Below are 13,273 nucleotides of genomic sequence, written 5' to 3'. Positions count from 1 at the left end.
AATTCATAGCCATCCTACTGCTTCAGTCTCCTGAGTTCTGGTATTCAGATATACCACGATATTTGGCTTTGGGACCCAGAATGTTCAATGCAAATTTCTTAGTTCCTTGCTCAGACATGTGCTGTGGTCCCTGACAGCCATCGTGGGTTGAGGATTGGTGGGCAAAGCCTTTTTTCCCACTTGGGGGGTCCCCTTAATGTTTGTCACTTTCCTTTGAAAATGAGGTCTCTCCAGTACTGGCTGTGTTCTGCTCCTTCTGAACAGGCACTGCTGGGGAACAGGGCACAGTAGTTTCTGAGGTCCCCTTATATGCAGAGGCAGCCTTAGGGCCTGTCTACTGCTGAGACCTTGCTCTCTGTGCTTGGATCCCAAAGGCATTGTCATATAATGTCAAAAAGCACTGTGCTACTACTGAAAGCCTAGCCGTCCTGTTGAAGGTGATTGTGTAGCCACCAGGCCACAGAGGCTGGAGAAGCTTTGTTATCAGTGCTGTTCAGTAGTCACCACTGTTAATTTAATTTTATGAACTGAGACTGAGCCAAACACTATAATGACTTGCCAGCAGTAGCTTCCCAGACCTCTGACTTCTTAGTTTGGGGATCTAAGGGCTGGGAAGTCTTTTTTTTTTTTTTTTTTTTTTTTTTTTTTGGTTTTTCGAGACATGGTTTCTCTGTGTTTTTTTTTTTTTTAAAAGAGGTTGTCCTTCCTGGAACTAGCTCTTGTAGACCAGGCTGGTCTTGGATTCACAGAGATCCCCCTGCCTCTGTCTCCCAAGTGCTGGGATTAAAGGCATGCATCACCACCACCCGGCTTGGGAGGAGTCTTAAGAGCACACTCCCAGTAGGCACTTTCAGAAGCTGGGCTGCAGCATAGTGGATGTGCACATGTGTGCACTCTCATGCTTGTCTGGGTGGACCCAGTATATGAGGTATGGCCCCCTCATCCTTTTCTGCCCCAGAATAGAGTGATCTTCATCAAGAGGGTTTTCCAAGTACCTGGTCCTGTAGGAGCTGTGAGGGGCTTTCCAAATTTGGCTTTGCCCATTTTGGTACTCACTGGTGTGAGATGTGTCACTGCAATGAAACTCCAGGAAGGGAATCAGGTGAGATAGGAGCCAGCTCCCTGTGGCTAGGGTCCCTGTTGGAGTTGAGGACTGAAGAAAAGGTTCTTGTTAACAGAGGGTCATTCCTGAGGAGCCAGAGCTGCAGGGTTGTCCTTGCCTTTTATACAGACTTGGAGGTTTAGCCAGGAGAGCTGCATACCAGAAAGCCAGGTCTATGATTGCCTGTCCTAATTCCCTCATTCTAGGCCTGCACTTGGGAATTGCCTGGGGGATAGACGGGCACAAAGGAAGGTGGTGGCCTGTCCCTTGATAGAGCATGAGCCGAGTGTGGTGTGTAGCTCAGAGGCATCTTATATGCTGGAGGGGGCTGTCTTGTGGGTGTATAAGTATTCATCTGTCCCTCTTTTCCCCCAGGATGTGTTTGAGATGAGGTTTGCCAAGATGCCTGATGAGCCTATGGAAGTACCTGCACTGCCTGCTCCCACAGCCCCTATAGTGAGCAAAGGTGCTGAGAGCAGTCGTAGTAGTGAGGAGAGCTCTTCAGACTCTGGCAGCTCAGACTCAGAGGAGGAGCGAGCCACCCGGCTAGCAGAGCTCCAGGAGCAGGTGAGAACAACCACCTCTATGTTGCTTCCAGCTGGGTATAGGTATAGATCACCACACCTAGTTGCCTAAGCTGTCTCCTTGCCATCACTTGTCTCTTCCTGCAGCTGCTGCTATCCTTGTCTGTAGTGCTATTAGAGGGGTCTCTGGTGGGGTTGCTCACAGCACCTTCCTGGGTCTGAGGAGGCTGGAGCCTGACACCCAAGAGCACACAGGTGGCTGAAGCACTTGTGTGTCTGAGATATGCTTGGACACCTGGAGGGCGGAGTCTTGCAGAAAGATCCAGAAGTCATACACAGGCCGCAGTGATGCCTTTTAAGCAGTGGCTACAGTGGGTGTGCTACAGGCTCCAAGAACTCTTTGGAGCCTGGCTCAGATCTGTGCCTCCCATGCCCTCTTCTGCCTCAGTCTCCCTGATATGCAGAGTAACATGACTTTTTTTGAGGATCAGCACAACGATATGAACTATTTTCCCAGGGCGGGGCAGTCAGCCCCATGAAGTCAGAATGCACCAAGGCAAATTAGTATGCATAATCAGGTGGCTCCAGGGGGAGGCAGGGTCAGGAGAGTAGAGCATCACCAGATGGAGCTACATGTCAGATTCTGAGACTATGAGGACATGGAACAGGGAATTGGCTATGAGGTATGGCCTTTAGGACTGATAAGTCCTTCCCAGTGCATGGTCCCTTCCCCTGTTGGCTATGTAGCTCTTCCCAAGATACCTAGGAGCCACATAGGCTACCTGCTTACCTATACAAGGTGGGTCACCGTCTTCCTCCCTGAGACATAAATGCAGCATCTGTCTTGCTGGCTGCTGGTGGGCACCAGGAGGATGAGCAGCTGCCATTGTCTCACTTTAATCCCGCAGACTGGCTGCGGAACCTTCCAGGATCAGCTGTTGAATGTCTCCTCTGTGCAGGTGCTCACACTGTAGTCCTGTCATCTGAAAGATAAGCATTAACAATGAAAGTATTAGCTGCTGTTATCAAGTTCCTCCTGCCCCAAGCCCAGCCTATAGGCAGCTACCCTGGGAGGTGGGTGAGGGAACAGGTTCAGAACATGGAGTGACTCATGGCAGGCACAGAGAGAGGGGCAGAGTGGGCTGTGAAGTGCTTCCCTATAACTCTCTGGCTTCCGAAGGCAGAGTGGGGCCCAGATGCCCCTGGCTTATCCCACATAGCTGAGGCAGTCACAGGGGTACAGACCTACCCAGAGTTCTTGCTTAGCTGCCTGCTCTTTTCCAGCTGAAGGCCGTGCATGAACAGCTGGCTGCCTTGTCTCAGGCCCCAGTGAACAAACCAAAGAAGAAGAAGGAGAAGAAGGAAAAGGAGAAGAAGAAGAAAGACAAGGACAAGGACAAAGAGAAGGAGAAGCACAAGGCCAAGTCTGAGGAGGAGAAAAAGGCCAAGGCCATCCCACCAGCCAAGCAGGCCCAACAGAAGAAGGCTCCCACCAAGAAGCCCAATAGCACAACCACAGCCAGTAGGTGGGTGGCTACCTGCCAGGTCCTCAGACCATCTCAGGTCACAAGGACTGCCAGATCTGGGACTTTGTACCTTGGCTACATGGGAACTGGGTTGGGACTTTGGGGGGACTGGGTGCCTCTGGGGCTTCCAGTGAAGGTTACCCTCACCAGTCTGTCTGGCTCTGATGCTGGGCATTAGAGCCTTTGCACTGCCAGGGGAGATGAGGTGTCTTTGCTTTTTCTTGATGTGGGTCAAGGGGCCTCATTGTGGAGCTAAGTGCTCTAATTTCTGGAGTACTTGGTAGGTAAGGGATTGAGGTAGGAAAGAGCAAGAGAGAGGGTTCTCTCTAACTAGGTGGAAGCAGTGACTGCTATGAGCAGGTGGACAGGTAGGCAGTAGAAGCTAGGTACAAAGCCTCAGGCAAAGCTAGTAGACATGCACCTTTGGGGAATTAGGATGGAATTGATACTGCTGGGCGGGGGGTGGCACTGGGGAGAGAGTAGGTGTGGACCATCAAGGAGTCCTGCTCTGGTAAGGCATCCTCAGAGGGAGCAAAGCAGAGACTACTGAAGTTTCTGGCCATTGTGGAGGACAAGTCCTTGGGTTGCAGTCATGGAAGCAAGGACACTGCCTTGGACTGATGGTAGCAGCAGAGAGGTTTTGACAGCTGCTTGTGACCCAGTTGGGAAGGCTTTAGTGCCTTGATTCTGGAGAAAGGTGTGTGCAGCCCAGAGGCCATTCAGGGTAGTCTCTGTTCCCAGCTGCCTTGGGTTCTCTTTTCTCTCTCTTTCCTCAAGGGAATGCAGAAATCAGTTTTTCTCATACTATTTTTGTCTGGATTTGATATCCATGTTAATGCTGGTCTCTGAAATGGTGGGATATAATATATAATTTTTTTTTTTCCTGAGACAGGGTTTTGTGTGTGTGTGGGGGGGGGGGGGGTTTGCCTGTCCTGGAATTTGTTCTGTAGACCAGGCTAGCCTTGAACTTGGAGATCTGTCTGCCTCTGCCTCCTGACTGCTGGGATTAAAGGTGTGCATTACCACACCACTGGCCTTCAATTAGGGACAGTTTTTAAGAAGACTATTTTTTTCTATTTCCTGGGGGGGTTGAGTTTGCATTTTGTGGCCTGGCTTTAACATGCACATCTGTAGGTGTAAAGCATCTTCAGGGACAGTTGACGTATGGGGTAGAATCTTGCCAGTGTGTCCAGTCTGCCTCCCAGGTAGCATTGCTGGACCTGAAGCCTTCTTTCTTGTTGTTGTTTTGTTTTTAGACAGTCTGTGTGTCTCTCTGTCCTGGGACTCACTTTGTAGACTAGGCTGGTATCTAACTCACAGAAATTAAAATTAAATTCTAAATTTAAATAAAAAGTAAGCCAGGTGCAGTGGCTCATGCCTTTAATGCCAGCTCTCAGGAGACAGAGGCAGTTAGACCTCTGTGAGGTTAAGACCATACCGGTTTACATAGTGCATTCCAGGACAGCCAGGGTTACATAATGAGAACCTGTCTCAATAAATAATTTTAAAATTACGTGTGTGTGTGTGTGTGTGTGTGTGTACGTGTGTATGCACTACAGTATACATGTATGTGGAGGACAGATTTACAAGAGGGGCTTCTCCCATTCCATTATGTTTGTATACTGGGGATTGAACTGGGGTTATCAAGCCTTCATCCACTTAGCCATCCACCAATCCCTGAAGCCCTCTTTGTAAGAATATGATATAGCTTTCCCACCCCTTCAGAGACACTGGTCTTGAATTTATGACTGTTTTGCCTGTTGATGTGTATGGTGTTGTCTTCCCATCTTTTTCCTTTTTCTTGACACTAAAGGGTCTGGCTTCATACCTGATCATCTCTTCCTTTTAGCTGGTACATCAGCCACTAGTACTTACTGTAATAACGGACACACTTGGATTTCATCTACCATGTCATCACTCTCTCTGTTCCTGTTTTTTTTTTTTTTTTTTTCTCTCTTCCTGCCACATTCCATATTATCTGAATGTGGAGATCTGTTTTTGATCTGTTAGGTTTGACTGTAGTAGTTCCTGACTGGGCCCTAGGCCAGGAAATACCTGTTGTGACCCTGAAGTACAGTCTTGCCTGTCCATCCTCACACAGTTTGCCCAGCTCTTGTTCCTGAGGAACCTTGGGTACACCCTTAGGGAAGAGAGCAGTCTATAGTGGAGAAAAAGAGGACTAGGTGGTGTAACAGATCATTGAGACTCGGTGTCACATGGCTGCCTGTCTTCTGCCTCAGACAGCTAAAGAAGGGTGGCAAGCAGGCATCGGCATCCTATGACTCAGAGGAAGAGGAGGAGGGCCTGCCCATGAGTTATGATGAAAAGCGTCAACTCAGCCTGGACATCAACCGGTTGCCTGGCGAGAAGCTAGGCCGTGTGGTGCACATCATCCAGTCCCGGGAGCCCTCTCTCAGGGACTCAAACCCAGATGAGATTGAAATTGACTTTGAGACTCTGAAGCCAACCACGCTACGGGAACTGGAGAGATATGTCAAGTCTTGTTTACAGAAAAAGCAGAGGAAACCATTGTGTAAGTTTGCTGGTAGAACATGTTGCTCATAGCCTCTGTAGCTCCCTAAGAGTGGGCAGTGGCTCACAGCTTCCTTGCTTTCTAAGCCTACTGCCCACCACAGGCCCCAGGGACATCTGCACTCAGGGCATGCTGCCTCCATATTCTCTTTTCTGTTCTCTGGTAACAAAGATGCCTATTGGGCCTTAACTGGTCTGTAGTGAAAAAGGACCTAGGGTTGGCCTAGCCTAGTCATTGGTCATGTTAACACCCTTCTCATTCCCCTTTTATGTGGGGCTTTGGCTGCAGGGAAGAGTCCCACTTCCTTGACTGATCGATCAAGTGTCCAGATTCTCCACAGGGTGGACTCTGACCCTAGGTAAAGTGCACCCTGAATTTGATGGTTTCACCAGACAAGGAACTAATCACTGCCAGGGTATGCAGGTGCTAGGGGCTGGAAGGAAGGGAAGTCCCAAGGGAGCCCCTAGCTGTCTAGTCTCCTGCCAACCTATGTGTGGCTTCTCACATGTGTTTGGTCCTTATTTACTTTGGAACAGACTGACTTATGGGTGATAATGATATGGGAGTCTGTTGGTGAAGGCTGAACTCTCCCAGACCACATCAGTCTCTATGGCTCAGGCAGGAGAGAATAGCTGTACTGAAGGAGGACTGAGACAGAGGGTCTGTGCCCTTCCCGTGAGAACAGAGGATAAGTCATAGCCCAGGCTCCAGACTCTGGTGAGGCGTAGAGATGAAGGATTACTCAGTAGATGCATCAGTAGTGGTTCCAGTTCAACCCGGTGTTTCCTGCCACACAGGGATCCAATAACAGCTCCGCACCAGAGATACACTGATCCGCAGCAGGGCAGGTGGTGCATGCACCAGTGTGTGGGGCTGGGGCTTTTTGGCCACCTGGTTGGGTACCAGCTCCTGGCACAGCTGTAGGGAATGTCTCACTGCTCACCTGCCACTCTACAGCGACAAGCGGGAAGAAGCAGGCAGCCAAATCGAAAGAGGAGCTAGCTCAGGAGAAGAAAAAGGAACTGGAGAAGCGGTTACAGGATGTCAGCGGACAACTGAACAGCAAGAAACCCACTAAAAAAGGTAACCAACCATCCAGGCCTTCTGCTGTCAGGAGGCAGCAGTCACAAGGGCCAGGAGAGTGGTCAACCTCCTGGTGTCTCTTAAAGGACTTAAATAATAACAACTGGGAGTGAGAACATCCTTTGTTGGCCTTTGGGGTGGTTGCAGAGTGTGTGTGCTGAAAGTCCCATGCAGTTAGTTCTTGGAGAGAGCTCCTCAGGGCTGGCCTTGATGCTGAGGGTCTGGGATCAACCCCTGTGCCTCCTCACCTCAATCACCAGCTTATAGGAAGCAGTGAGTAAAACCCAACATGTTAAATTCAGTCTAGGTCTCAGGTTTAGGTGAGCAGGTATTTTTGTCTCTTCCTACTTCTGGAGTCTGAGGCCTTTTTCCTTTGTTTTCAGGGATGCTCTAGAATAGCAGGATAATAGGCAGTGGACAGAGTCTGAGAAAGTTGGTCAGCTGGTATTCCCACCTAGGCTTTACATACCAATTGAGTGCTGTAGTTTTGTGGTTCCCATCTTCCTGTTGTTAGTTAGGGCAGTGAGGGTTCATGACATTTGTCCTAATATGGCCATATGACACTGAATGCTATTTTGTAGGCATCCTTTAAATATTTACTGTACCTCTGGGTCAAGTCACAGATAACCTGTGACAGGGTGGTGGCGTGGACACTTTTAATGACACACACTGCTCAGCAAGGGCCTCCTTTGTTTCCCTGCAGAGAAGTCCAACTCAGCGCCCTCAGGAGGCCCATCAAGGCTCAGCAGTAGCAGCTCCTCTGAGTCTGCAAGCAGCAGCTCCAGTGGGTCCAGCTCCGACAGCAGTGACTCAGAGTGAAATTGGACTGTAACAGCTGGACAAATGGACGTGGCACACGCCGACTGCAGTGTCCCCTCCTATGGTTAATATACTTTCGTTCCATGGTGTGCAGGTTTTCTTTTACTTCAGTGTTATGATCTCTTCCAGCTGTGCTCCGGTAGGGCAGAGAGCCTAGCACGTGCACCAGACCCCAAGAGAGGGCCAAGCTCTGCAGCTCAGTTTAGTTGTTTGGAGACTGCAGCCTGGGATGCTAACCTGATAACCATAGACATGGTGGGAGGTGTGGCTGGATCTGCCCAATACCTCTTCAGGCCCAGCCTCGCCCTTAGTAACTTGAAGGAAGCTTTTCAGTTGTTCTGGAATGGGTTCTGTGTTTGGAAGCTGTTAGAACACTAACCAGCAGGTTACTTCTCTCTGCAGGGGCTGAGGACAGATGTGTCAGCCCACGGAAACCAGGCTGGGCCCCAGCAGAGGGTCCTCATAGCTGCAGGCCAGAGCCTCCCACCTCTGGGTTGGGCCTGGAGGAAGAGGGGTGCTGAGTTCTCTGGCCCTATGGCTGTGTGTGCAGCGTGCAGGTTTCGGAACACCGAAACTTTTACCTCAACTTAAGGGAATAAAAACAAAAAACAAAAATTAAAAAAAAAAAAAAAAACAAAAAAACAAACAAACAAAAAAAAACAAAAAACTTTTTTGTAAGTTCATCCATTTTCTACAGAAGTCCAGCCCAGCGTGCCCCACTTTGCTAGTGCAGCCTGGCTGCCGCCGCCTCATACTCTGAACCACCTCCCCAGTTTTATGTATATATAAATACTTTATTTATTAACATCATTGGTCGTTTTTAAAAAAAGAAAAGAAAAAGAAAAGAAAAAAAAGCATAAATAAGTGCATTAAGAGAAGTAGTGGAGATGCAGGCCTCTGGCGACAAGGAGACGACCCATGGCGAGAAGATTGGTCCTGTGGCGGCTTGCCCCTCTGGTGCTCATGACGTCTGGGCTCTCTGGGCTCATTGGCTTTCTTTCTTTCTTTTTTTTTTTTTTTTTTTTTTTTTTTTTTAATGAAATTTGGGGACTTTACAAGTGTAGACACCCTTTGGCTGCAGCACACCCTCATTTCATGTTTGTTCAGTTCTTTGTTACTAACATCAACGGAGGGAACCTCGGTTCTTCGACACAAGCTTTGTAAGCTGAGAGAAAAGTGATGTATATCAGGCCAAGGTCTTGACATTTAATTTTCTATTGTAAAAAGTAATAATATACAGAGTTTAACAGAGAGTTCTGATCAGTTTGTTGTTTTTGAGGCTGCCAAATGGTTTTGGAATTCAGGGTCAGCCTGGATTAGCTCTGAGCATTGTGGCCTCGGCCAGGAGGACGCAGGCCAATCTCCCAGGCCTGTATATACCTTCCTCTCCAGCCTGCAGAGGCTCTTCCTGACCTGAGAGAGGGGCAAAGGTGAGCCTGTTCAAGAATATCCAGTTAGCCTAGAAAACTGACTGTCCTGACCTCCCCCACTTCAGAGCGCCATGTGCAGAGCCTTGTGTGGTTTTACTTGTGATGGGAGTCCCTGTGATTTCTTCCATTGCTTCTAGGCAGAGCCAAGGACTCATCCTCAACATCCCTATATGGGAGATGTTTAAAATTCCTAAAGTCAATCCTACCAGCCCTTGTGGGTACGGATAGGCAGTGGGTGTCGAGCTCGGGAAGTGGCTGGCTGGCTACCATGTCTAGATGCCTGGTGAGTTATCAGCCAGTTTGTTAAACTTGTAAACCAGTTTTGTTTATAATAAAAATATAAGTGGATTTTAAGGTTCCATTTTTTTAAAGTTACCCTTGTTTTTCAAAGGTATTTTTTAAACAGATCTTTAATAGAATATTTAAGCTGTGACTGTAAGAAATAAACAGGAGGAAATTGACAGGCCTTCACATGGGGTCTCAGTGGTGGCCTACCATGACAGCCTAGCCAGCCTGCCGAAGCAAGGCACAGTGCCTGGGATGTATAGAGTGCCTCTGTGAGCTGTTAGGCAAACAGAGTCCTGCCCTGGAGTGGCACCCCAGCAGCGGGGCAGTGGTATAGTGCTGGTTGCACAAGATGGAGGGTCTGGCATTTCCATGACTGTGGTCCCTACTGAGCAGCTTCTGTCATTGGTGCTTTTATTTTTTTTTTTTTTTTTTTTAAGCTTTCTGTCCAGACTTAAACTGTTTTGTCTCCAGAGTTTTGGAGGGTGTTGGTTCCCACAATGCCAGGCTGCAAGGTGACTGCCATTCCCTTCTTCTAGTTACAAAGGCTACAGGGACTTAGAGTGTCCTGTACAGAGGTGGAAGACAGCTGTCCATGGCTTCCTTGGGGGTCACATGCGGGGGTGGGGTGGCAAAGTCTTGGAGGCCAAGGATTGAGCTTTGGGGTTCAGACCTCCTCAGGCTGTGTAACTTAGCTTGCTTACAGACTGGAGACATTTTCTCCTGTGGTCTTCTTGGTTTGTCCTTTAGCAGCTGTCACACCTTTTAGAGTCATTTCGTTGTCATCCTGTTTATCACTGTCCCTGCTGCTGGCATAACACTTCCAGAAGCTTTTCTTTTTTTATATAATATATATATATATTTAAAATGTTTCTTTTCTGTATGATGTGCATGCAAGTTTACCGTAACTTTTCTTAAACTTTTCAGTGCCGTTTCTAGTATATCCCTGTAAATGTCAGTTACTGAAGATGAGTCCATTGTAAGTAGTTTTAGCTTGTTTTTTGCAATGCCGGCCTCAACACCACAGAGTTAAAACGGTAGGAAGTACTCTGGTGTCTCTGGTAATCATGAACCTTTCTCCTGGGGTGTTTGTTTTGTTTTCATAATAAAAAGAAGGGGGAAAAAGGCAATGTCTGTGTAGTGCTCTTTGCTGCAATGCCTCTTCCTAAGGGCATGTGGCAAGCTCCTCATACTTCACTTCTTAAGGCTCTTGGTAGAAATACACAGACTATCCAAAAAGGGCTTTAAAAAACACTCTGAGCTAAGTGTGGTAGCACATACCTGTAATCTGTTGGGAGGTTGAGGCAGCAGGACTGGTGTGATTTTTTTTGTTGTTGTTGTTTGTTTTTTGTTTTTTTTCCCCCCGGAGATGGATTTCTCTGTGTAACAGCTCTAGCTGTCTTGGAACTGCTCTGTAGACCAGGCTGTCCTCCATTTCACAGAGATCCACCTGCCTCTGCCTCCTGAGTGCCGGGATTAAAGCCACCAACACCCAGCTACTGTTAACCCTTTAAGGCCAGCCCACTACACAGTGAGAGTGGAAGTCCTTTTGCAGTTCTCACTATCTTCCCAAGGACCAAGGGCTTCTCGGTTGATGTCCCTCCCTGCTGCAGTCTATTGCCAGGTTATCTGTGGCACAAGCCTCCAAGTGTAGTGAGCACAGTGGAAATGTAGGTGAGAATATATAAAGAACCCTATACTGGTGTCTAAGAACAGGCTGTGGAATGGTTTAGACACTGAAGAATGAATGAGGAGTCTAAGGACCCAAAAGTTGTTTTATTTGGAGACAGGCAGAAGGTTCATGGTGGGTCCTATGGCATGCCCACCCCATCCAGAATGGGACAGGCTACTTTGTCATCTTGCCGCCACTAACCCTTCTCATCAGACTAGTCTCTTCCAGCACTGGCCTGGTGTCCTAAGCACAGGTGGCATCTTCCTGTAGTCTAAAGCAGCTTAGTGGCTTCCCAGTGTCCTACATGGGGCCTGATGCCTGTGCCAATCACTCCTGCTGGCCCCCCTGGAGACGACTAATCCATAAGTGCTTACCCCTCCCAACACAGTCTGTGACCTCAAATCCTGTCTCCAAGTCAGTGCTGAATCTGATGTGATCTTGGGTTAGGGTGAGGTGTGAAGCAAGTTTGAAGCTTGCTTTCAGGACTTCAGTTGAACTGAAAGGCTTGATAGAAACTAATGAACTTGGAACAATTTCCAAGTGCTAGGCCTCCCGATCAGGCAAGCCGATCCTTACTGTACAATGAGCTTCCCCTCTAAATGTACAGAAATATACTACAGAAGTCCAACCTGTGCCCTTGATCTGCAGCAGGGACTGAGCCAAAGAACCTAAGTTCCTCAGCTCCAGCTAGCCAGGTCTGGCTGAAGTGTTTGAAGAATGCACTGTATCTTTATGGTTCTAGTACAAATTTGCACATATGCAAAGAGATACTCAGTATAGTGAACACAGCCACTCATGAGATGTGCTCTTTGCACTGATTATAAGCCAGGTGCTATCTCTGCCAGTTAAGTTGACTGCTGAGGAGTGGGCAGAGTAAGGTGTACAGTGGGGTTGATGCCACTGGTGCAGTTTGTGACTGAGCACACAGTGCAGAGTGAGAGGACACGCATGGCATGCCTTGTGACAGTGGCTGTCTTGAGGGAGGGACCTTGCTTGCTTTATGCATTTCTGAACTGGGGCTCTTACCGATCATTAGCCATTACTGTTGTTTCAGAAAGCCAAGATAAATGAGAAAGGGAAGGGTGTTAAGACGTTTATTTAGAAGGCGCAGCTTTAGCAAAACACATCCTAGAATCTGCATAGCCACACAGACCTTGACTGCAAAGAGGCAAGTATGTTCCAGCTGTCCACACCATGTGTACTGAGACAATAAATGTGATAGACCCTAAATGAATGCCACTGCAGTCTGATAGAAAGGAGGTTCCAGTGCGCCACCATCAGGTGAATGCTCTTTCCCCACACATGATTAGGTCTGGAATCAATTCAGGCAACTTAGGTGGGTCTTAAAATTGGAGGGTTTTGCTTTAGGTATTTAAGACACCCCACAGCTATACCCAACACCAGTGTGGATGCTGCTGTATTGTAGCAATATATAGGTCAATTGGCCACTACAGCTCTGTCCCCTTTTCGCTTGTCACTGCAGTGAACTGAGAGATCTGGGCCCCTCCAGGAAGAGTCCCCTCTTTACCCTGGACCTGACCCAATCATTCTATATCAGGCAAGCAGCTCATAGGAGCTGGGGTCATTTCACCAGCTTCCCTTTTGTTTGGAAGCATTGCCAAGGCTTGGGCAGTGAGGGGTGCATCTAGGTACCGGCTGTGCCACTGATAAGGAGCTGAGTGACATTCGTGGGTGTTGGGTTTTTATACCAAAGCTTGATCTTTACAGCCATCAAGGATTTTCTCCCAGGAATTACATGATAGAGCAAAACTTAGACTGGCCAGTGTCCCTAGAGACCCCAAGCTGGTTTTTGTCTCGGACTAAGATGGCCTCATTTCCATACTGGGAGTACCACATGCTGCGGCTCCTGCTTAGGTATGTACTGGGTGGTACAGACTCCAACTTCTGCTGCTGCTGTTGCCAAATGAGTAAGGAAGTGTCCCTGTACCGAAGGCGGGCATAGCGTTCTGACAGGGCCTTCTCTGCCAGTGGAAGCCGACCACTCATCCCCCAGCCCCAGGCTCCTGCACAGGTAGCTTTCCTCCCAGGTCAGGAACAGCTGGCTGCTTTGCTCTGTTAACTAGTTGGCCAAGAACTTTGATGGCTGTTGGGTTAAGGAATCCTTGTTCAACTTAACAGTGGATGTAGACAACTCAGACCTTTCATGTGCAGGATCTTTGGAGGGCAGGGGAAGCCAAGACACCTTTGACCTGATTCAGAAGCCATGTGAGAGCCATTCCAGACAGAAAATGGGTTAGATTGGCGCTGTGGTCCAAACTGCACAACAAGAGTTCCACAG

General features: G+C 48.3%; 1 protein-coding gene across 8 annotated transcripts in view; it reads left to right on the top strand.

Annotated features, from left to right (window-relative positions):
- Positions 1-10,432, top strand: part of Brd3 (bromodomain containing 3) — a 51,670-nt gene extending 41,238 nt beyond the window's left edge. For 7 of the 8 annotated variants that reach the window (XM_051184935.1, XM_051184936.1, XM_051184934.1 and 4 more), the window contains 6 exons: positions 1,478-1,669; positions 2,535-2,585; positions 2,911-3,152; positions 5,393-5,685; positions 6,643-6,768; positions 7,472-10,432. In XM_051184935.1, the coding sequence (XP_051040892.1) occupies positions 1,478-1,669; positions 2,535-2,585; positions 2,911-3,152; positions 5,393-5,685; positions 6,643-6,768; positions 7,472-7,587 (1,020 nt within the window). In that variant the 3' untranslated portion in view covers positions 7,588-10,432. The remainder of the gene's footprint in view (positions 1-1,477; positions 1,670-2,534; positions 2,586-2,910; positions 3,153-5,392; positions 5,686-6,642; positions 6,769-7,471) is intronic. The other variant, XM_051184942.1, reaches the window with a different exon arrangement.
- The last annotated feature ends 2,841 nt before the right edge of the window (positions 10,433-13,273 follow it).

Source organism: Phodopus roborovskii, unplaced genomic scaffold (assembly GCF_943737965.1).
Source record: "Phodopus roborovskii unplaced genomic scaffold, PHOROB, whole genome shotgun sequence".
Classification (NCBI taxonomy): domain Eukaryota; kingdom Metazoa; phylum Chordata; class Mammalia; order Rodentia; family Cricetidae; genus Phodopus; species Phodopus roborovskii.
The sequence above is the reverse complement of the archived record's forward strand: the minus strand, read 5'-3'. Positions and strand labels throughout refer to the sequence as shown.